Source organism: Lonchura striata, chromosome 2 (genome assembly GCF_046129695.1).
Source record: "Lonchura striata isolate bLonStr1 chromosome 2, bLonStr1.mat, whole genome shotgun sequence".
NCBI lineage: Eukaryota > Metazoa > Chordata > Aves > Passeriformes > Estrildidae > Lonchura > Lonchura striata.
In genome coordinates, this window is record NC_134604.1 from 101,328,744 (window position 1) to 101,352,479 (window position 23,736).

General features: G+C 39.5%; 1 protein-coding gene across 1 annotated transcript in view; it reads right to left on the minus strand.

The window, feature by feature from the left end:
• Positions 1-9,729: 9,729 nt before the first annotated feature.
• SCML2 (Scm polycomb group protein like 2) overlaps positions 9,730-23,736 on the minus strand; it is a 72,430-nt gene continuing 58,423 nt past the window's right edge. The window contains exons 11-15 of the mRNA XM_077781623.1: positions 21,592-21,774; positions 20,440-20,553; positions 14,242-14,523; positions 13,400-13,563; positions 9,730-11,942 (exon numbers count right to left, since the gene is read on the minus strand). Of these exons, the coding sequence (XP_077637749.1) occupies positions 11,817-11,942; positions 13,400-13,563; positions 14,242-14,523; positions 20,440-20,553; positions 21,592-21,774 (869 nt within the window). The 3' untranslated portion in view covers positions 9,730-11,816. The remainder of the gene's footprint in view (positions 11,943-13,399; positions 13,564-14,241; positions 14,524-20,439; positions 20,554-21,591; positions 21,775-23,736) is intronic.

The window sequence follows — 23,736 nt, forward strand, 5'->3', positions numbered from 1 at the left end:
AGTTTTTGGTGGGTCCTGCTTTTTTTTTTTTTTTTTTTTTTGTGGCTATACCAGTAGAAAACTTTTGTTGCAATTTCAAATTACATGTTCCTGCAGGGCAGCAGGACTATCTGAATAAAAAAAGCCAACTGGATGCTGTCACATGCTAACTATGCCTGCCTCGCTGCCACCAGCCTAAGACTCCTCTTGGACAGCTTTGGGAAGGTTTTTGCAGTTGTTCATACAATGAGAAATTGCACAAAGCAGCAGCTTCAGTGTCTCAATTCTTCTCACACCCATAGGCATCAGTGTTATGCCAAAATCTGCTGCAAATTTTGATAGCAGCAGGCACCAGTTCAGTATTTGGAAAATGAATCTGCACTGTGAGGTTAGGAAAGGCATTATGTTTCTCTTCCTTGGCTGAAGGATCACTGCCTTCTTGTTCAATACAAAAAAGGAAGACTTTCACATAGCACAGCATCAGTTCTGTCAAACTCTTGCTTTTTAAGCATTTTAAAGCCTTTTATTTTTCCCTGAGGTGACAAAAGTGACAACATTCAGAAAAGCCTAAAGTGTTGATGGATTCATTAATGTTTAGTCATCTGACTGTATTTTTTTAAGTATTTTTTTTTTTATTTAAAATACTCAGCTACTTCATTTTTCTCCTTCCAAGAAACTGCTAATAAAATATGTCATCTGTTTATTGCAGTGCAGAGGCTGAGGATTTCAATGTCCCTTGGGATGGCCATCCCAGTTGTCACTGTCCGCTTCTATTTCAGCCTGCCTGTTCTAGAGTGTCAAAAAACCTTCTGATAATGTGAATTTTCTCCAGGGCTATACCACAGTAAAATAAGGCGGTCACTGAATTGGCCACTGTCATTTTTATTTTGCAGTTGACAGAAGCAAGTTCAAAAGAAATTTAATTTCTTTTTTTTAAAGAAGTGTTTCACACTGGTGGTGGCATCTGCTGCACCAACTGTACAAATCCTTGCTGTCCTTTCATGAATCATTCCCCACAGCATCCTCAGCAGGCAGAGAGGGCATCCATCCACTGCTGCCCTACTGCTGATAGCTGGGACAGGCAGAGCTTGTTGGTGGCACTGGCTGCAGGTGCTCAGCTTTTCCCTCCTCTCCTCCAGAAGCCTGTACTGGGAGCATCAGTGCTGTGGTACCTCCCAGCCCACTCTGCACACAGAGAGGTCTGGTTTAACTGAATTTAGACCACAGGCTCCAGAAACCCTGACAACAAATAAGGCTAAATCAGCTTTATGACATTATAAACCCATACAAGTGCTGTCAAAACAGCCAATGCCTGGGGACAACAAATTGAGTTTAAAGCCAACTGGTGCTGGTTGTAACAGTAGACCAGACCAGCAGCCATGTGGCTGCATCTTGCCCCAGTCCCTTGGAGGGGTAATTGCAGCATCTTCCTTCTGAAGCAGGGCTGAGGAAAACCAGAGCAGGCTCCAATTATCCCACCATCCCTCTCTGCCACTCCAGGACAGCCTCCCTGACTTCACAGGGCCAAGATGGGCAGGCTCCCTGCCACTGTCAGTTGCCACCAACATCCTCAGAGCCTGTGACACAGGCTGGAGCCACTCCCCTAGAGATGGATAAGCAGAGCAGACAGGGCTCAGCCACCCTGCCTGCCTTTTCCATTGCTCGAACTGCAGGGGCAGGGGAATATTCTCAACAGCATCTTCCCAGGAAGGCTTAGGACAGCTGCCTTAGCCTGCTGCCATTTCATGCAACCTCAGGCTTCAAGGCTGTGCCATGGGAAGAGGAGGCACACACTGGCACCTCTCCTGCTGCTGAACTCTGCTGGGCAAATGATGCTAAGTAGGGGCCTTGCCTCCCACCCCCCTCATGTGTAAAGCACAAGTCTTAACATCCCATCAGCACGGGGGAGAAGTGGCCATAGAACAAAGTACTTAATTACACCAAGATTGAGCACTTTCACCTCCTCCTCCTCCTCCTCGCCTCTAGCAGCAATTACAGATTTTGTATATTGGGCCATTAATTTTCTACAGGGCTACATTTTAACTGCTTCTGGAACTTCTATATGAGGAGAAGGATGCAGAGCTACACTCATGATATATGGAGCTTCCATTTCTGGTGGCTGTTAATGGAGACATTAATACCTCTAGTGAAGTTGAAGGGAAAGTCATTAAGCTGTAATGGTAGGAGGAAGACATTTTACAGTGATGAGTATATGCGAGAGGGAAAGAGAGAGCAGAGGGGGAGAGGAGCTGTGCCCTCAGGGGCGCCCCTGGTTGGCTCCAGTCTCCATGTGACTTGGACTTTGGGTGTGGGGTCTTATTAGGGAGTGAGTGAGAGGGTAGAAGGTTGTCGGGTCCTGTTGCCTTTCCCTCTGCTCTCTTCCCCCTGTCAGGCAAGGGCTTTGCAGGAATCCAGAAACAAAACCCAAGGTGGGCAGAAGGGCTGCACATCTCAGATGAAGGCCATGAGACAGGGCAGTCTCGGGGGAAGGAGTTCTCAGATGTACCAGCTTTCCTACACACGACTGCCTTTCCCCCGTGCTGCCAAAGCACAGCTTCAGGACCAGGTGTGCACACCTAAGGCTTTCACGTGTGGAGTTAGCTGTTAGGAAAATAAATTAATCCAAAAGAAGAAGGAGCAGCTTCTCAGACAGGGAACTTACCTGGACTGGGCAGTTTCTGGGTTGGGAGGACACCAAGCAGTCAGGTAAGGCACAGACAACTCTAAGTGCAAGGAAAAGGTGGAGAATATGGAAAGGAAAGCAGGCAATGGAAGCTGAGACAAGATCCAAGCCTCTTAGTGTTGCACCTTTATTGAAGTTAGCAAGCAGCCAGCCAGAGAATCAAAGGGAGAAGCAAAACGACAGCCTTTAGCCATGAGCTGCTGACAGAGAGAGAGAAAAGAAGGGCATCAACTTCAAAGACACTGCTCAGGCTACTTGGTGAGAGCAGGGAGAAAGACAGGCACTGAGCTCAGAGAGGGCAATGCTTTCTTGGGCTGAAGGCAGCCAAAAAGTGAAGGCTGGCAGAGACCATATATCAAACCACATATGCAGAGCACGCAAGGCAGTGCATGCTCCTCCTGCTCCTCCTGCCCTGACAGCAGGGGACAAGGGGCAGCAAAACCATCCCAGCAGAAATGCAAAGGGAAGCAGAAGAGCAAAGGTAGCTGGTTTTGCCTTTCCCATGCCTGAGGTAACATGTATGACCTGTATTTCCTACCACTCACATTCCTATCTGCTGTAAAATTGGTATGCCATGATGTCTCACAATCAGTGCTCACTTTTTTTAACCACTTCTACCCATTTTCTGCTCAGGCCTCCCAGAAAGAACACTGGGATGATTGCACCACCTTGCACATCCCTGCAGAGGTTTGACCCATAGGTGCTCAAGGATCAGCTTCACACACATGCACATGAAAGGTTTCAGGGGAAACCATTTGGCAGAGAAGTGGCCAATGGACATGGAAGGGAATGAATCTGAGAAGTCTGTGCCCCTTCACTTGTACAGAGGCAACTTGGGACTGTGATCTGACAATAGTAAGTGACTTGTTAACAGTTCTCATGAAGAATATTAGACAATGAAAACAGCATAAAACAACATTGCATAATATCCTGCTGCCAGATGTTTTGTTTTTGTGCTCAAGTTTATAAAAACATGTTGAAGGGCTAAGTCAAGGACCTTGTTTTCCTCTGGGGTCTGTTCCTGCCTTCCCAAAGGCAGACAGCCTAACACAGTGACATTAATAATGTTATTTGTGCAATTTCCTTTTTTTCACTCACCTTTCACTTTTTTTCCCCCAATGCTTCTTCCTCCTCCTATTTAAAGTTGCATTTCTCTTAGATTATACTACATACCCCTAATGCTGAAGTTTTCAATTCAGAGTACTCTGGGGCAGTTTGAGACACACAAGCAAATCCCCCAATTTTAGTGTGGAAAACCTATTTTCCACAGTTGTTAAAATCATGGTATTGCAATCCTGTTAGGAAAATCTGTTTTGTTGTTGAACCATCTGAAACATTTCTTCATGTTTGGGTAGAAGTATTACTAATAGCTAAAACATTTAGTACTGCTTTTTGCCCATATACCCCAGGCTCTCTTAGAATAATACCATAATATCCCAGTACTGAAATTATTAGGATTCTTCCAAACTAAGATATGGAAATTAAAAGAGCAAACAGCGGGTACAATCTAATCAAGTATCTGGAAGGAAGGACTATTTCTACTATTTTCCAAGTGGAAGATCATTTTTTCACTGTTTGGAACTGTGTTTCCAGTGAAACTCTGGTAACAGACACGTTGCATCCCTGTATCGCCCTGTGTCTCCCCCAGCTTGCTCCTGGGATAACTAATGTTCCTTAGGCCACAGCTGTTTCAAAATGGTCACATTTTTTGCATTGTTCAGTATCATCCTTCCCACCACATCCTCATCAACGAAGTTCCCATCTTTCTTTGCTTCAGAACAAAGTTAGACAATTATTTGTCATAGTCTGGCATCTCACAGTCCAAGGGCAGGCTACTGGGCACAAGGAGGTCCTTCTTTGTGGAGCCTGTGCACCCAAAGAAAACTCCTAAAAGTACCACCAATAAGCACAGGAAAGCTATTAATTTTTGAAGTTTGTGATACACAAGTAACTTCTTGCTTATGGAGGAGAAAACCCCAAACCCAACCTACTTGCATTCAAAGTTATAAAGCTAAGTACATTATTTTTTTAACAAATGTTTCAAAATAAGTACTTTGAAAGTTGGTCCACAGAGCACAGTCCAGCATGAGAGCATATACCTACCCTTCAGAGACCCTCCACCACTCAGCCATGATGACACAAAGCCACCACACTCAATCTTCCAGCCCAGTGATGCATATGCCACAGTCACCTAGGATCACCTGTATCTGTGTAAAGGGGTCAGAGTGGGGTTTAAAGACACCAACAGAACATTTAAGTGCTTGCCATCTGCTTTTGGACACAGCAGTCTGTGCAATAACAAAGATCTAAGAAAGCACAAATATTCTCTATAGACAGAATTTTGGCTAGATATTCTGAACAACTGGGCTTTAAAGCCAGCCCTCCTGTGTGGTAGAACACGGGACCTGGCCAACATTGGTTACTGTAATGTGCATCTGAACATTTGCTTCTCAATGCCAACTAGGTCTTGCAATGAAGGAGCCGAGCAAGAGGGCTGTTCCAGCTTACTTGCAATGAAGAAAACTTTACGGGGGGAATTAGGTCATGTGCTTAAGTTGAAATGGGTATTGAGGCTCCCATGATACAAACTGGCTAACAAAACCAGTAGAGTCAAGAAATCTCTGTAAAGCAGATGTTGGTATTTGGTCAGATCACTCATACCCTCAACTCCCATGGACTAAAGTCAGAAAGAGTCTGGACAACTATGACATCAAGAAATGAAGTTCCATTAAGTGAAACCCAAGCCTATATTCCCAGGTTTTGGCTCCTCAACTGGTCTGGCTTTAAAAGAAGTCATACCAAGCATGAGTTGTTAGCAGCATCTAAGAAACAAGTAAAGGCCAGAGAGTGTATGTCCAAAAAACTGAGTTGGTAATTACAAGGATTCATCCCTTGTTTTCAGATAAAAGCATGTCAGGATAAGACTTCACATCCCTGACATGGTTCAAAATGTTTATTCCTAACTTTCCCATTAAAAATCCCAACTTAACATGCACAGTCAAAGACACAAATCATCTATGAATCTGAAACAGTTTATCTTGATATATCCACCTGGTTTTCTCTTTCCTAATTTTCCATTATTTCATTCTTCATGTATTTTTCTTCCCATGTTTATTGCAAGCAAACCCTATCACTCATCCCAGCCTTGCATTTCTGTTTTCTTTCAAAATATTTAAACTTTCCCCAACCTGTTCATTTCCTGTAGCCAAACACCACCCAGGCAATTACAATTAATATATTACAGTGAATGCAAAGATGTATGAAAGCAATATAGCTCCCTTTTGCTGAGCTGCCCTCTTGAAAACACATGAAACAGCTGATAGCAGTCAGGTTAAAAAAAAAAACAGCAAAAAAACAAGAAGACAAAAAAACCCCACCACAAACCAAAAAAAAAAAAAAACAAAAAACCCAAACTAAAACCAACCAACCAACAAAACCTGCCCCCTGTCCCATTACCCACTGAACCTAATAAGCAATTATGTTCCAATATAAAAATTATTAGCAATCATTTTCCATTTCACCCCTAAAGTACAAGCATTACAAGTACAAACCAAGTGTTGACTAAAACTGAGCATTTATTTATTAATTTCTCACAATTTTGCTCATATAAGCACAGGGACTTAAAAAGAAAAGCACTTTTTAGATCATACCTTGAGTAACATTGTGCAGGTGAGAGGCATCTGTTCATAACAGAGTACCATGTACATCCCCAGGCAAGGGCTGAAATCAGTAGCAATCACTGGCACATCAGAGATAAAGCAAGCAAAAGCTGGAGACTCCTTCCCTTACTTTTCATAACATGCAGGATTAAGAAGCACATGGGAAGATACTTCCCTCTAAAGGGTCTTCAGTAAGAGGAAACATGTTCTGCAGCACTAGTTTGGAGAGATGGAAGTTGTGGAAGAGTTCAGACCTGTTTGAAAACCTCACTCTTGGTAATCTAGACAGCATTAGCCCAATTGCTTGGGGAAACAGAGTGCCTCCATAACTACTGAAAAAAACTAAATATGAGAAAGGGAAAATATTCAGTAAAATCATGATATCTTGCATTTGAATACCAGACTTTCTAAGGTGTACCACCATTCATTATGTTTTTTCCCACTCCCTTGCCAATTGCCTTAGTGTCTGCCTGGAAGGGTAGATGAGTCTGTCTTTCCAGATCTGTACCTCAGAGCTGGGACAGTCAACACAGGGTAATGGCAATTGTTATGGTAGTTTTGTGGCATATTCGTTTTCTTCCAGCTGTCACAACTAGAAAGGAACCATTGGCAGAGAGGGTTTCTGCCAGCTTCAAGCTGTACATCTGTTCACGCTTGTCTGTTCAGACAACATGGGATGCAATCTCCCCTTCCCCTTGTGCTGGCATCTGCTTGCTTGTGCTGTTTGCCCTCAAAGGCCTTAGATTTCAGATGCTGAAAAGTGAATCTCTGTGGATGAAAATGCCTTCATGTATTTTAAAAAGAAAAGAAGTAGAGGTGTGCAGCCTTTGCTATCAGCGCTAAACAATTCCCCTGCAGTCAATGAAAGCTGAACTAAAACTAGCAGTGGTCCATAATGCTATGAGGAGAAGCAGCTTTTGCAGGACTCCTCAGCATGTACAGCAGGGCTGGGAGATTCTGGAGCTGATAGAAGCAAATTCTGATTCAAATGGGACAAATTACAGCTAATCAAAATTATCTGCTAGGACAGGGATGGATGATTATGTCAGCGAGGAATTCAAAAGCTTGCTGGATCACTGTAATGGCATATTTTAAGTACTCATAGGACTCCCGTCATCTACCACAGCCACAATAATGAGATTTATTTAGAACAAACCATCAGAGAACAAAATGACAAAATATTTCACCATTAAATAACCCCCCAACCCTATCTCTGCAGTTTTCACACTAAAAAACCCTAGAAATATATATAAAATGTTACGTGTTCAGTTGCAGACTCACAACACTGACTTTACAACAGACTCTTCAGATTTTAGCAAATCTCAAAATGGCTCTGCATGACCTTTGAAACAACAGGAACACTGACAGTTGGGGAACACAATCCCAGGATTATGGGCTAGTTAGTAAGCTTTAGAGAGCAAAAGATTATAATCAAGTCTTGAAAAAGAAGCAGCAATCATTTCACCACTAAAATGGACATGAAATCAGCTTCTGCCTCCTTGCATCACTCTTAGGCAGTTCCAAATGAGCACTTCTTACTCACTCCCACGGTTTTACATGTAATAAAGATAGAGAGGAGGAATATATGACCTTTGAAATTGATCTCAAGGAGGTCTCTCTTTTTTCTTTTTTCCTCTTCAAGCCAAGCCAGTGTGTAACTCTGCACAGCCTCAACTCAGCAGAAAGAGTGACAAAAAGATGAAGACACTCATTACTTAGAAGAGATTCACACCTCTTCATTCATTTTACTCTATTATGTCACTAGCTGGCCAATCAAAGAAAAAAATACTGCTATCACTCCCTTTTAAAATGTGATTCTCTCCATGATTCTGCATTAAAATAGACAACATTCTATAGCTAACAAAAGAAGACCGGGGAAAACTTGGGCCCACTGCTGAATGAGATGGGGAACCTCATTACATAGAACGTGGAAAAGGCTGAATTACTGAATATCAGCTTTGCCTCAGTGTACCCGTATTTCAGTTCTCTGAATTTCAGCTTAAATTAAAGGAAAGACAAGCACAAAGAAACTTTTATCTGATCAGGTTAAAAGTTCAAGATTTTAGCCATCCTCACACAGGGTTCATTTTTCCCCTACAAAAATATTTGAGATACTCAAATTTAGAATTTTTGTATCATGTTCAGGGCTTACATAATCACATCCACAGACTCACATAAAACTGTCAGAGCTACAGAGAAGGTAAACATCACTTTTTGCAAATTCTATCCCTGACTGCAGTGGAAGAAGAGTTCCTACCAATATGAGTAATCAGATTAACATCTTTGTGCCAGTGTCTACCACCTGAAATAAAAAATGGTGTCTTTTTATCTAAAGCAACAAAAAAGGGGAAGATGCTCCACCCTTCAAGCCAGCATTTGTAATATGATATTGCTGTCTTTGTCATTCCTACATATGTGTGAAAAAGTCCTTCAATATGTGTACTGCCACAGTCTACCCTCCAGCCTTCTTCAATTCCACTATTGCAAAGGTGTTCTGCAAAAATAATTTTTAGATCTGCTAGTCCTCCCAGGCAGCAGTATTTTAATTTCCAATAGTCCCACGATGCACAGAGTTATGGCACTGTCTTCCAAGATGACCAAAAGTTACAAAACCAGATAAACAGATGAATCCATGTTGATAGAAAAGCAAATTGGCGAAACAAAGAGACTAAATCATATTGTCTTGTATATCAAGCACCAAAAACATATGAAGTACGTTCTGGGAGAGATCAGATCCAAAATGCCTCTGGACTACTGATACTGCCAACTTCCAATTTTCATCAACTGCCAGAGATGGTTGTGAGGTTACCATTAACCCAATCCAAGTTCCTTCTCAGGCACTGGCTGATTGCTGCTAACAGTCACTGGAACAAGAGACTTCTGTATCACAGAAATAAGAAAGCTTGAAGTCTACAAAGTTCAAACTTACTGCCATTAACTGCTTTGATTTAAAATACTTCATATCTTTATCTGAACACAGCACAAACAGTTTTTATCAGTCTCTTCCCCTCCATGTTTATATGAGAATTCTGTAAGCTTTAAGTTGCAAAATGAGATATACCAAACAAAATAGTTGAATAACTAGGTAAAAGCATAGAACAACCCAAATTCAAACATTAATTGCTTCAGATGAACAAGGTTACCCTTTTCATTAAAACCTCCTTATTGCAGATGTTTCCATGAGCTGTCAAGAACTGCCAAGTGCCAGATCAGACAGCCACCCTTGCCTATGCAGAGAGCACTCACACATCCACACAGCATCAAACAGAACGGACAGTTTACAACAATGAACAAACTATTTTATTTTTCCTGCTAGATAAGAACATCCCAGTGAAAATAAAGAATAAAAAATATATTCTGCTGTAAGACTCTGAATGCTTGAATCTGACGCAACAGCACACAGCGAAATTCTGGTGCAGAAACATCACAGTTATCTTTGTGCACAGGGGTACACAGAATGCCATGAACAAATATTTATACCCATAATAGTGCCATGTACAAAAGACCAAATAGAAAATTCAAACATCTTTGTTTTTCTTATGCCAAGGGCAACGTAAAAAATGAAAGCTGTTTTCAGTCAATTACTTCCACTTAAATTGTATGGGATCTTTTTATGCTGAAGAACCCAAATTCAGCATAATAAAACATAGAAGAAGTAGTATACAATTATATATATGTATAAACAATATACTGAACACATAGGGCATGATGATTCCATTAATATATAATTTTTGGTGTAACCATATGAAAGTTAAGCCAATATTTTTCTAACACCAAGAGAAAATATTCTGTTTCTTCAATCAATGCTCTGATATTTTCTTGCTATAAAAAGCATGCCTGTATTGTATCATCTAAGCATACATGCACCATGAAAGATATGCAAAACAAATTGATGCAGATAAACTTTAATGTCAAATGTCTAATGATGTAATAACAAAAACAATTCTCAGGGCCCAAATGACTTTCTGAATTGAAATTGCATTGCAGTCACTTAAAATAATAAAATACTTGGACTTGTGAGTCACAAAATTTGCTGTTTTCTAGCAGTACCTCTGCTGAAATCTGTTGAGTATCAGTCTATGGGTAAAGAAAGTAATTTTCAAAAAAGGAATGTGTAAAAAATACATTTATACTGTATGTTTTCATATAAAAAGGCATTAAGAAATACAATAAATCCTACCATTTTAGGAATACACCTTCCCTAACAAACAGTTTTTATCACTTGACTATTACATACAGTACATTCAGTTTCCTAAACAGAAAGTATATTTTCTTGTCCCTGATGTATTTTACAACTGGCAGTGACAACAAACTGTTTTATTATCACCACTCATTCTTGCAGCTTATACAAACAGCACCAATTTTACCCAAAAAAAAGGTTTATGAGTTACATAGTAGCACTTCCTCACAGGAAATATAAACCCAAAACATTGGAACCAAATGTGTCTTTCCAAATATATATCAGAATATATGGCTCAGAGTTAAGGGATGAATAACCAGGAGTATTGCATAGTACAGGGACCTTGCCTGTATGAATAAACACCTTTTGATTGTTTGTCACCTTCTGACTCCAAGAACAAACTAAACAGGTGCTAATGAAAGTAATACAAAACTAAATTTACTGGTAAAAAAACAACAAGAAATTGTACAGTTCTCTCTGGCACAGTGCAAAGTACACATTAAAAAACTGAAAATATATGTACAGTGTGTATGTATATTTTTATATAGTATGTATTTCCCTGACACATACACATGTACATATAAAAAGCATGAACACATCCATGCCGATCTTAGCAAAAAGATGGAATGTTTAATATGTGGATACATTATTCCAGTGAAATCAATCTGTCTCAGAAATGGCTGTTTATACAGCCAATACGATCTTCCATGAAACAGAAATATTTACTGCCTGCCTAAACTGACAATATGATACATTTGTCCTCATAACTTCCCAGAGGACTGATAATCACACTTTATAAAAGCTTATATTTGTATTAAGCCCTCTCTTCCATTTCCCTTCCTCTCTTCTGAAAGACCAGAATATTCACTACAGAGATGAAATCTTCTATTTTAAGATTTTCTTGCAATATAAAAGTTTACAGCCACCCCGGTAAAAAATATTAACACCTGATGCTGGTTTAATTTATTATTTCCCTTTGGGATTCAGCTGTTTTGGTTCTGGATATGAACACGTTGGCTAAAGCCTGTAACACAGAACACACTTTTGAGGATTCAGAGAGCATTGTTACCAGACCTGCCCAGACCCAGTATGATCAACTGTCCTTCCCTGCCAACTTTCTGTTAAACAGTTTGCAAAAATACTAGAATGTAATACAAATCCCTCCCCCCCTTTATCCTGAATGTCTCTTTCACAATTCGAGGCCACTTTCAAAAAATAAAGGTTTATATCAGCAAAAGCGTTTCAAATCAAGGCGATGGCTGTGAACCTGAGAGCTTGGTGTGATCCGAACACACGTTTGTGGCATTCCCACTGGCTAGAACTTTCCTTGTTTAAGTCGTTCAATGTGGTAGCACAACTTTAGGGCAGGCCCCAGTTTCAGTCCCATATACTTCATAATCATATCACTCCTCAGTAAGAGTAGTGCCTTCCCATCAATTTCCTGCAGGAGGAAGAGAATAAACACAACAGACAACTACTTGAACAAGCTGCATGGTAAAATGGGAAAGTGCATTATAGTTGGTTATACTGTAGTAAAAATATATCTACTATATATAAAACAGGAACTGTAAGTTTGAATTTACAGATGACCACTGAAGTTTAATTTGTTTTAGTATTTTTTAATGTGTGATGAAGTGTTTGAGATGTTAAAGAAAGATAATGATAGTAAATAAAAGAAACTGACCAAACAGTCCTCAGAATTAGCGTTTCCAACCAGGAAAAAAAGTGAATGGGTCAAGGGCAAAAATAAAAAGAATCGGCAAAGGAAGATCTGTGCAGTTAGAGATTAAATTATCCAAGCACCAAGGCCTTGCACTGAACCTTGAAAACAGCTGTGGGAGGATTTTGGCATGCATGTGCAAATGGTCACATGAAGGAAGGAAGGGGTTAGAGACCATCTAAATATGGGAAATTAGACAGATCTATTTCCATGCTGAACCAAAGAGATTGTCAGGATCAAGACCAAGGACAACTTAGTCAGATTTCAACTGTCTCACTGAGAAGCTGCTGAAATATGACAGTCCTAAGCTGTTAGTATCATTACATACCATAGACAGGCAATTAGTTCCATAAAGCACCATTAAGAGAAACACTGTCTTACTTTTTTAAACATTAACAAAACAAGTGACATTTACTGTTGTTATATAACTAAGAATAAAATATAAGAAGGAATCTCCATCAGAAGTTATTTTGATTTTTCCTTCCAATCCAGCTTACTCAGATATTAAACTGTTAGGAGGAGCTGGAGCAGGAGATGGGTGAAATACTACTAAAGAGAAAACAAATTTTTTTTTGGAGAGCCATATATGAAATAAAATAAGAAAGAAGCTCTTTATTGATCAATCTACCATAGAAAGGTACAGCAAGAAGAAATAGGGGAAATCAAACCTACCACAAATGGATACAGTTTCTGTCTCTAAAAATAATATCTAGTCAGACCTATAAAACCCTTAGACATTGTTTTCTCAAACAGATGCATTATTTCAGTTCTCAGAATTTTAGCATCAATGATCAAGTGCCTAGGTAACAATGGATAACATCATCTCTGCTCTAGAAGATTGTCTCCAAACAGGGAGACTGAGTGTCCCACACTGTACATGACAACGCCATCATCTCTAGAGGCACCAGGGAGAACAGGGGTGCCACGGATGTTGGCCACCAGAACTTGGGCTCTTCCAGGTTGGCATTATTCCACATACACTGGGAAGAGGTGGCTATTTATGTTAGTCTAGCAAGACTGAAAGAAAATAGACTGCAGGAGGGGTTTCAGGTAGAAAAGCAAGTTTCCACCTCTCTCTCTAATATATCAGGAGAGTCTACTCCACCTCCAGCTGCAAACAGACTCACAGACATGACACAACTGTCCATCTACTAGAACAGAATGGACAAGCATCATACATGTCTCCTGAAGAGTTCAGCATGTGGAGCCAGTGCCCGTGGATCAGCTTCTTTCACAAAATGCACTACTTCCTCTATTGACCAGGTGGAAGGATCCTTATTCACTATTCTTGAAGGTTCCCTTTTTAGTGAATTCAAATCCGGTCCAGTTGTGGAGCTTGCAGCTTTTAATACAAAATTATTGTGAAAAGAAGAAGTATCACTAGTTTGTATAGGGATAACATATTTCATTTCATATAAGACACTTTAATATTACCTTACAGCATTTATTATGCATTGTTTGAAATATATTAAAATGAAAAGATGCTTTATTTTCCTTTTAATACTACTGAACGGTGCCTTTTGTCTTTAAATGACTTCTACAACTGCAAATACAGCAGCACAAACATTAGCACTGTGACATACCTAGAGGGATTAGTTTTACTTGTACTTGGCTCCTGGGTAACAAGATGCTATTAACTGGGAATGAGGCAAAGGCAAGTGAAGATGTGCAGACAGAGGGAAACCCTATCCTTGTATTTCAGCAACCTGGCAATACTTGATAAGATGCTCAGGAAGCGAGCTGCATATAGCTATCCCTCTTTGCTCTGGCTTGCTGCAGCATCCATCACAGAAGCAAGAAGAAGCTGCAGCAGCAAAGACCTCTCTACTTGCACGACACTATTAACACTAACAGGCTTGAGTTCTGTATTTGCAGTTACATTAGCAAGCCTGACATGCTTGGCAACAGCACATTTTACTCCATATGCAAGATCTCCAATGACAAAGAACTTCTTTATTCATAACTCTGCGTGTTAATTGAAGCAGCTACATATTCTGGAAGGTTTTGTGTGACAGCATACCTTCAATGCGCCTCTGTATCCGATTCCTGCTGACTTCATAGTAACCACTGCTGCCAGCCGAGCTCAGGGACAGCCTGCGCAGGACTGGGGCTGAATTTGAGGTAGCAGTTGCTGGCTGATGAGAATTTCTGTAATATGCAGCATTTCCTGAAGTGCGGTACTCTGTGGAATTTCGACAGGTTGGGTTTGACGGATTTACAGAATTAAGTGCAGAATCCATAGAATCCTCAGAAAATCGGTGATCTTTGGAAGTGCTGTTTTCCTCTATAGGCAATGTTTCTGCTACACAAAAAGCAAGCATCAATATGTTCAAGGTGATGGACATTACACTTTTGTTACTTAAGGCCTTGCTATGTTCTCTTGAAGGTACTGACAGATTGTAATCCTGTTAACAAATCTTTTGTGAAACAATCACTGAGACTGAATGGGACAGTGATTGTCCCATTCCTCAACTAATCATTTGGATTAGTCCCTTTCCTCAACTAATCACTGGCCTCTTATTGTATTTTCAAACATTATTTTTGTAGCAAAAGATTTAATATGTCAAGTTTGAGACATTCTTCCATTAATCATTTCAGTTGTACTTACTGAAAGCTATGAGCAGAGAAATGACAGAGAAATTTTCATAATAAAATTGTCTGCTGTAAATATTGATACATCAAATAATTTTAGTCAAGAATTTTCATTGCTTTTTAAACACATCACTAAAAAGACAACAATTAATATTATGTAGCATTTATTTTGCAAGACTTTAATATAAAAAAAACCCGTCATGTTAACTAACAATTGTTCAGTAAGTTCTAAACAGCAGAGAGAGTTACTAACTTCATAAAGAAAACAAGTGGACAATTATTATCTAAGGACCCCAACAGATTCAGAGAGAGGTGCCATTATTAAAAAGGGAAGAGGTTACAGGCAAAGCCACAGGAGGCTGTGAGTGCCTGGTATGGCACACTAATGTTACATGTCTTGATCCCCTGCTTTATCTGCACACAGTTCTTTGCATAGGGCAGGGTTTCAAGGTCTCTTAACTGCAGATTCTGGAAAGCTAAAGATACAGGTAAGTTCCTGAACCCACAGAGCAAGTTAAAAAAAAAAAGTGAAGTCTCAGGTTGGGGGAGTATAACAATATTCTAGTTCTTGTGTCTTTTCAGCAAATTTATAAAATTTTCTTTACAAAAGAAAAACAACATCTACTCAGAAGACTTGTGAACTTTTAAAGTCTGTCAATACTGATTCTAAGCCACATGAGTGGAGTTCAGCATGTCCCTTTCCCTGGGTCATGAGACCCAGGTTTGCTTCATTACTGAAAATTCCACTCCTATTCAGCCCAATTCAGGTCTGTTTGAGAGAAGCATGCTATGTGAGGGAAAAAACCCAACTCAACAGGAGCATCACTCCATTCTCTAGCAATCATAGATATTCTCCTCAGTTTGTAACAGACAAAATCTAGCACGAGAAAGAAGTTGGAAGCATGATGTACAAATCTGTATGAAACAAATGCTGCTTTGGCAGGAGAGTTAAAAGCTGGAAAAATATTGCTAACAGGTTCACAGAAGTGTAAGCCCCACACTACCATCTTGAAAATAACTCTATTGAAGTTATAAAACATATGCTAGCGAGGCAGTATATTCTTTGGAATAAGAACTGGTATGTTCTGCAAAACAAGTTCCTGAAACAAGCTTTTTACTACCTTTTTTATATGAAAACTTTCAAGAATTTATTGGGCAAATGCCAAATTAAAACCAAAGGAAGAGTATTTTCCTAAATAACCCAGTGACCTTCTCAAGCATGCTTTCAACTTGCTTCATGAGATCTCAGGTTTGCTTTCTGAATCCTGTTTGAAGTGAAGTACAGTGAAGAACTGTTATGTGTATTTTGACCTTCTAACAGCATAACCATGAAAGGGAATTAAAGGCTCTCAGAGAGCCAGCTCCCTACTGAGTGAATTCGGTAAGGCAAGACCACAGAACCACAGAATGGAACCACAGAATCGTTTTGGCTGGAAGAAGCCACGATGACCACTGTTAATCCAGTACCACTGTGTCCACCACTGAGCCACACCTACGTGTCTTTTAAATACTCCCAGGGATGATGACCCAACCCTAGGCAGCCTGTTCCAATGCTTGGCAAGCCTTTAGTGAAGAAACTTTTCCTAATACCCAATTTGAACTTCTCCACGTGCAACTTGAGGCCATTTCCTCTTGCCCTATTGCTTGGGAGAAGCGTTAATTGGGACAAGATATGAATTCCCATCTCCCAACAACCTCTTTTCACACAACTGTAGAGCACAGTAAGGTGAAAGGAGGTGAACATTTCCACCAGCTCCCTCAGTACTCCTTGGCAGATTTTATATGGTCCTAGACCTGTGCACATCTTAAGTAGTGACCATTTTCCCTTGGATTGTGGGGGCTTCAATCACTACTGCTTTCCATCACTACCTTCCAGTTCAGGATGTTGGGTACATGTAACAACTGAACTTAGTACAAAAGACAGAGGAAAAGGAGGCATAAAGTACTTCAAACAGCCTTCCTCAAACTTCATCACTTTGTTTCCCCGAACATCCAATAAAGGCTTGAGATTCTCCTTAGCCCTCCCCTGACTGCTGAGAAAAATGAGACAAAAATTTTCATGTCTCTTATGGCAGTAGCCAGATTAAATTCTATGTGGGCTTTAATCTTGCTAATTTTCGCCCCAAATAACCTAATAGCATCCTTGTAGTCCTTCTGATTTTCCTGCCCCTTCTTCCAAAGTCTTTTTTTTTTCCTGAGTTCCAGCCAAACCTTTCTGTTCAGCCAGGACAGTCTTCTTCAATGCAAGCTTGTCTTTCAGCATGTGAGGACAGCCAGCTCCTGTATCATTATGTCCAGTCTTCCTGGACTCCTTATCTGCAAGGTGATGTAACACCTTTTACTAAATTTGACAGTCATGGAATAAAGAAGCTTTTATGGATACAAGTCCTTCTCTTTCATACAAATAACTTTCAAAATAACTGCTGCAAAATGTTCTAGTTTGTCAGACCTGAATCACAAAAGCAAAGAAGAAGTTACTGAGGTTTTTGAAGAAAACAAACAAGAAAATAAAAGCCTTTATATTTCTCAGAAGTACTTAAAGCAACTCACCAAGATTAAAAACAAAAGGTGTCATTCCACAGAATTTCAGAGAGACTTTAAGATATAAAGTCAATGATGCACACTATAAAATTAAAAAGTACCCAACCAAAGGAAAATTAGAGCTGTAGAGAATGAAACCACATCTCAGTGAAAGGCTGAAAGGCAGAAGTGATACCTTAAATCATTAACAGCAAAGCTGTATGAAGGAGCATAAGGTGTAACTGACTGAACCTATACATTCAGATTTCAGAAGTCTTGAAAGGTAGGATGAAACACTGCAGGCAACACTCCCCAGCAGAGACTTTCGACTGGAATATTAAAGCATGTACCAGCCAACTCCATGTAACATAATAAGAAAAAACATTTTTAAAGCTTTTATGGTAAACTAGCAGGAAACCAAATAAAGGTTGGTTTTTTTTCGTTTTTTAATAATTGGCTTACATTATCTTTGTCAAGATTTCTGTAGGAAAAAATGTTAAAAATTGACTGTATTACCAAAGAACTTAATTGCATTCATTCCAGTTATATCCCAAGTTTCCCTCTGATGTTATATATTCCGAAGCAAATACTAGGTTTGGGAAAGATCAACTCTTGATTTTTTTCCTCCAAGACATCAGCATTTCAATTTATCTTACTGTAAATGCTAAACTCATATACACAAGGTGGAAAAGCTAGCATATATTTCCCATCATTTTTTGTGTAAGGCTTTCTGTTCAGTAGCTATAGTATTCAATCCACTTTCCAATCCATCTATCCAGCTTTTCTACAATCAAAATGCAGCAAAATCGGCATCCAGGAAATGGAGCATTGCAATCCATGGAGTGACAGAGTTTGCCTATCTCAGCATTTTGAGCAGCTGTGAATAACAGAGGTATGGAAGGAGATGGGAGGTTCCACTGCAGAATGCCTGACCTCTGGGTAGATTAATGAAAGGCCAGTAAGGGGCCTTAAGTTTCAAATGTAGGGATGACAGCAGACTGTTTAGGCACTGAAGCCTTCGCAGGAACTGGATGTTTTGTTTTCTTGAGGCTCTTCTGGGAATTAGAAGCCAGTTGTTCTGTCTCATACATAACAAAATGATGTAATTGGACACAGTAGTAGGAACACTCTGTTTTCAGGGAAAGGGAGTCCGAATTATTCCCCACTCCCTCCTTCTTTATCTTTCGTAACTTTAAGAAGAAACTGTTGGTGAGCAAGAAAGGCAGCGAAACCTGCAAAGCATATCCCTGAGCAGATCAGAAGGAAAACGAGCTGTTTGAAAGACTTTCCCACAATTAATCCATTTTGCCTTCAAATGATATTTCAAAACAACTATTTTAAGACAACTGTGTCTCAGTGGAACCAGAACTTTTTAGGGGCAGATCTTTCTTGTTAACCAACCCATGACTGACCGCTACAAAATTGCCTCCAGATTTTCAGCAGAGGACATTGTCCTAATGGGAAACACACAATGCTAGAGAACACTCTGCCTGTTAAAATATACAAAGTACAAATTCAAACCTCTGAAACGATGGAAAAATACTTACTTTAATTACTTTTTATTCAAGTAACTGCATTTTACAATGAACTAGTAATCTTAAAAAGTATTTTAAAGGGTACCCTGACTCCATCTGTAGAAGATCCGCTAGCAAACAAGGAATAAAAAGCAGTGTGTGCACTCATGTTTACTTGAGTAAGATTTCTTACAAGATACTGCAGATCTACTTATACATTTGTTTTGCTCCAAATGAAACAACTTAATTTGAGTGTTAAGTGCTCCACACTTATTATGTTAGTACCAGAAATATAACTTAGATATATAATGTATCTCTGGAATTAAACCAGAACTTCTTTTGTGAAGACACAGAAGTCAACAATCAATGAAGAACTGTATAATAACAGCTACAGGAAATATAAAAATGTGAATATGTTATATATACACCACATAATAAAATGTATCACTTTAAATAAGCTACCATTTGAAACATTTTAATTTTACATCCTTTTCTGCTTTAACTGCAGTCTTATGGCTTTTTAATATGCACAGAACAGATATCCTGCCCCCACTCATGGTAACAGATAGAAAATTATTTAAAGGTCACAAACAAAAAGAAAGAAAAAAAGGTGGAAAAAATTACTAATCCCCATTATTCTTCAAAAAAGCCCTCAGAAATTATGTGCAAGTAACTTGCTGCAAGAGAAAGTATGTATCAGATGGAATAAGTCAGTATCATCCAATTACCATGTCTTAAACAGTTAAGTAGCAAATACTCAACCATTTTTCTGTGTCTCTCTCAGTGACATTTAAACCTAGATGCTTTTACTTCACATCTGAGGCAGACTAAGACTAGACATGTGCTCAGTTACTGCAGCTGAGCTGCAGCACAGGAAAAAGTGTTATTTTATCTGTGAACTACACCAAACTAAGAGTGAGCTGTCACAGAGGGGTCACACCACTCCCCTGGCCATGGCTGCCTTCCACTCAAGCCTTCCCTGTGCTCATCTGAGTCCACAGAGAGTCACTCCAGAGAAGTCAAACAAGACTACACCAGATTTTTTTCTGTGATTTTGCTGACTGCTTCAGCTCACTACCCAGCCAGGGAAAGGGAGCTGGGGGTGGGCTAGGACTCACTGCAGGGACAAGGAGGCAAGGAAAGCAGGAGCAGCACAACTTCCACTAGCAGCTAGCCATAAATTGTGTGACTGAACAATCAGCTGAATTGTATCATCAAACTGCATCCTTACTCACTTAATGAACCCAGCCTAGACTTAACAGTTGCTTCCAATTTATCTCCTAACCCATTTCAAGGCAATTAGTATTAGGCTCAGTAGCTCTACATGGAGCAGGAAGCTTCATCTGTCACCTGTGTGCCTGAGCCCCTTCACAGAAAAGGCTGCGGGTTTAGGAGAAGCACTGCTGGAACTTGCAGTAGATCTTCCCTAAGTGCAAAATCTGTGCCAGTGATCAATAAGTAACATAACTTCCACCCTGACCTGTCAAAGGCTAGAGACAAACCAGATACATATGTTGTACTCAGTCCTTTTTGACTGGAAATACTGAAACCATAAAAAATCCTCATATATAATTCTGACATAATGCAATTACCTTCAGATGGATGAGCATCGTTTCTGGGAAGCTTAGGGGAAAGAGGAGCAGTGTATGGTGGAGAGTCCTGAGGGTATCGTTTAGCACTCTTGTTTTCAGGTATTTCTTCTTTGGCTGTGAAGAGGAAAAGTCACTACCTGTTATTCTAGCATAAAGCTGCTCATGGGCTAAGCCAAGAGATAGAAGCAAAGACAGACATCAGCCATCCACCTTCCATTTCTTGTGTCACACAGACTCAGTCACTTCAATACAAAATTTCAAAGCTGGATAACCTTGATCCTGTCTACCTTCCTGAATAGTTAAAACTAAGAACTTTCATAGAATAGATAGAATTATAAACATAATTTCTGCATTGGAAAGAGGAAAAAAAATTCTGCACCAGCACCCAGAATACAGACTCAGCTATCAAATATCTCTGAGGAAGCTTTGTTGCCAGTATAAGTCTTGTGAAATTGTCTTGACAACAAAGCTATCTCAGCTGGCTTATCCTGGGACTTGTGACAACAAAGCTATCTCAGCTGGCTTATCCTGGGACTTGTAATACCAAGTCCTACAAACAACCTGTTGGGAGATCTTGGGCAAGTAATTGCATCTTCCCTTGATTCTACATTCCTGGTGCAGCAAAAGTATTGGACTCACATAAAGTTTCACAAGCAGCCAGTTTCACAAATTTTTCTACTAGATGAGTGGACTGTACATAGTAGAAGGTAAAAAATTTTGAGCCACCCCTAAGTGAGGTAAAAAGAGAAAGAAAAGACTTTGTACTTGTGTTGAACTCCCTTTCAGGGGAAGTGCCTTCTCACAGACAGCAAGCATCTTTGGGTAAATTTAGGTTATGAGCTGAACATAAATTTAACAAATGAAATGTGAAGTTTTGAGCTTTTCTTTTTAGCAGTATCACGGTGGTAAAGCACATATGTTTTCTGGCTTGCCTATAAGGAGAAGTTTGCTGAACAAAATTATTTCTGCACATGTGGTATGACCTATCCATTACTGTCAAAGCACTTCCACACTAGAACCAATTCACTAAGAACTGAAGTGTATTAATTGCAAGCAATTCACATCACAGAAAGACTAAAAAGTTGCATTTCATAAAGTGCCCACATTTCTCAGAAATATCAGCACTTGAAAACAACAAGTGATTAACACTACCTGGCTTATTCCTGTCGTACTCCATAGGACTATGTGCACATCCCATGTAAGGGCTGAAAGGCTGGCTACTGAACAGATTATCACACTGCAGGCTGTGGCAGAGCTTCTCCAAGAAGCGTAGGACAAACGATGCACTGTTTACAGAAGGAAGATTGATGGTGTGCTTTTCCCCATCAAAGGAAGCTGTGAATAAGAAGATTATGTCAAACACCCCCAAGCATCATGAAGTATAGTAAAACACCATCATTAACTTAAAGGAGAAGACAGACAGACTTGATTTAAACCATGCAAGACATGAGAGGAGTAAACAATCATTCTGATAGTTTAAAAAATTTATATCCAAAGGACTGATTTCACCTTCAACGGGATGCATGTCCATTTAAATTTGCTCTACAGTAATTTATTTTAATAAAATAATTTTGGATTCACACCAGTATAACAAAACTTACAACTACCCCTTCACCACTTTATGTGGAATTTCCATTACTTTTAAAGCAGCAAGCTCTCCACCACCTCTTTGCAAAAGATAGCACAAGAAAGACCCTTTACAATACTTGCTAAAAAAATACAAAATACCCCAAAACCCTCCAAAAAAAAATCAACAAAAAGCCCAAACAGTTATTAAAAAAAAAAAAATAAGGCACCAAAAAAACCCTAAAGAAATTAAACAATTTTAGTATTTTTTTCTTGGTTTCTAACTGAATGGAGAATACTTGTGGTAAGGTGCTGGCATCCATTACCATTGAAATTTTGACTCAGAAATTGTTTTGCCATTTGCTATTTTATCCCTAGAGAAATCTATCCTGCTGTCAACACTACAGTGGCCAAGCACCCATTTATTTCAACAGGAGTTAGGTGGCAGAGATACCACAGCAACCACAAATGGATCTGTTGTCTTTTAAACTGAGTGATTACAAAGAGACTGTACAGGTGCCTATGTCTTTTCCTTGCCCTCAAACAGTATGGCAGCTGAGGATAATTTTCTTTTTTGTGAAAATTAGTAAGGTTTGGGAAAGACTCAATACTACAGATACATGGATAAATAATTACCATTACATCAGCTAAAATTTTTAGTCACTTGTGATTAGGAAGACTTTAGAACAAAGCAGGAACAAACTTGCAACTTAAGCTTAGGGCTGAAAAGAAGTGGCATAAACACCAGGTTTATGCATCAATTTGTCTTTTTGGTTTTCAGCCTGTCATGCAGCTTTCTGTTGTTAACATAAGTTTCCAAATGATAAGCAGAGCTTTAAATGATCACATTTTGTTGGTAGCAGATGCTAAAAAAAAAAAAAAAAAGAAAAAAATAAAAAAGCCAGAAATGACAAGAAAGCCTTTACTCACAGATCTGAATTCAGGAATATTTCCATATTGTGTTAGAAAAGAGACAGATAATATACACAAAACCAAAGAAAATGCCTAAGTCTAGCATATTTTAGACTTCTTTAGGAAATATGAAGTGTCAATTACTTACACTGTTGATGTCAGGAAGCTTCTGATTAGGGTCAATGTGACTTACCAGCCAGCATCAATAACAATGTGCTGCCTCTCCCACCTGCTTTCATAACAGACTGACCAGTTCAAGTGCTTGAAGTTTAAGAGTCAGTACTACAAGACTGAAGTGTTTCCATGGCCTATCAGGTTTTTTCCAGGCTCCAGTGTCCAAATGAAATGCTAATGATTAACAGTCCCTCATGACGCTCAGACACAAGGTCCTCTACATCCTGTTTGGGGAAGGAGTCTCCAAAGGCAAATTTTTGCTTGGAACTCAACCAGTTCTGGAGAGCAAATGAGCTGTGAGACCTACCATAGATTGACCTCCTGACAAATTTACTGCAAGGCAGTAGTCAGCTACAGCAGAAAATTATGCTCTATAATCGCCTTATGGACCTTCCTATATGGCCTTTGGGGAAATGACTTATTCTATATCTCTTAATTTCTCATTTTGAAAAAAAACATTGAAAAGAACAGTGTTACTAAGGAGTTGTCAAGAGGACAAAGCAAGAAACAGCTGAGGTGTTTTGACTGCCCCACTAAAACATTCCATGAGAAAAATCCACAAATAAAGATGCAGTGCAAACACAGTTTCCCCAGACTCTTAACACCTGAGGGCAACCATACAAACTCCAACCAAGGGTGTGGGAT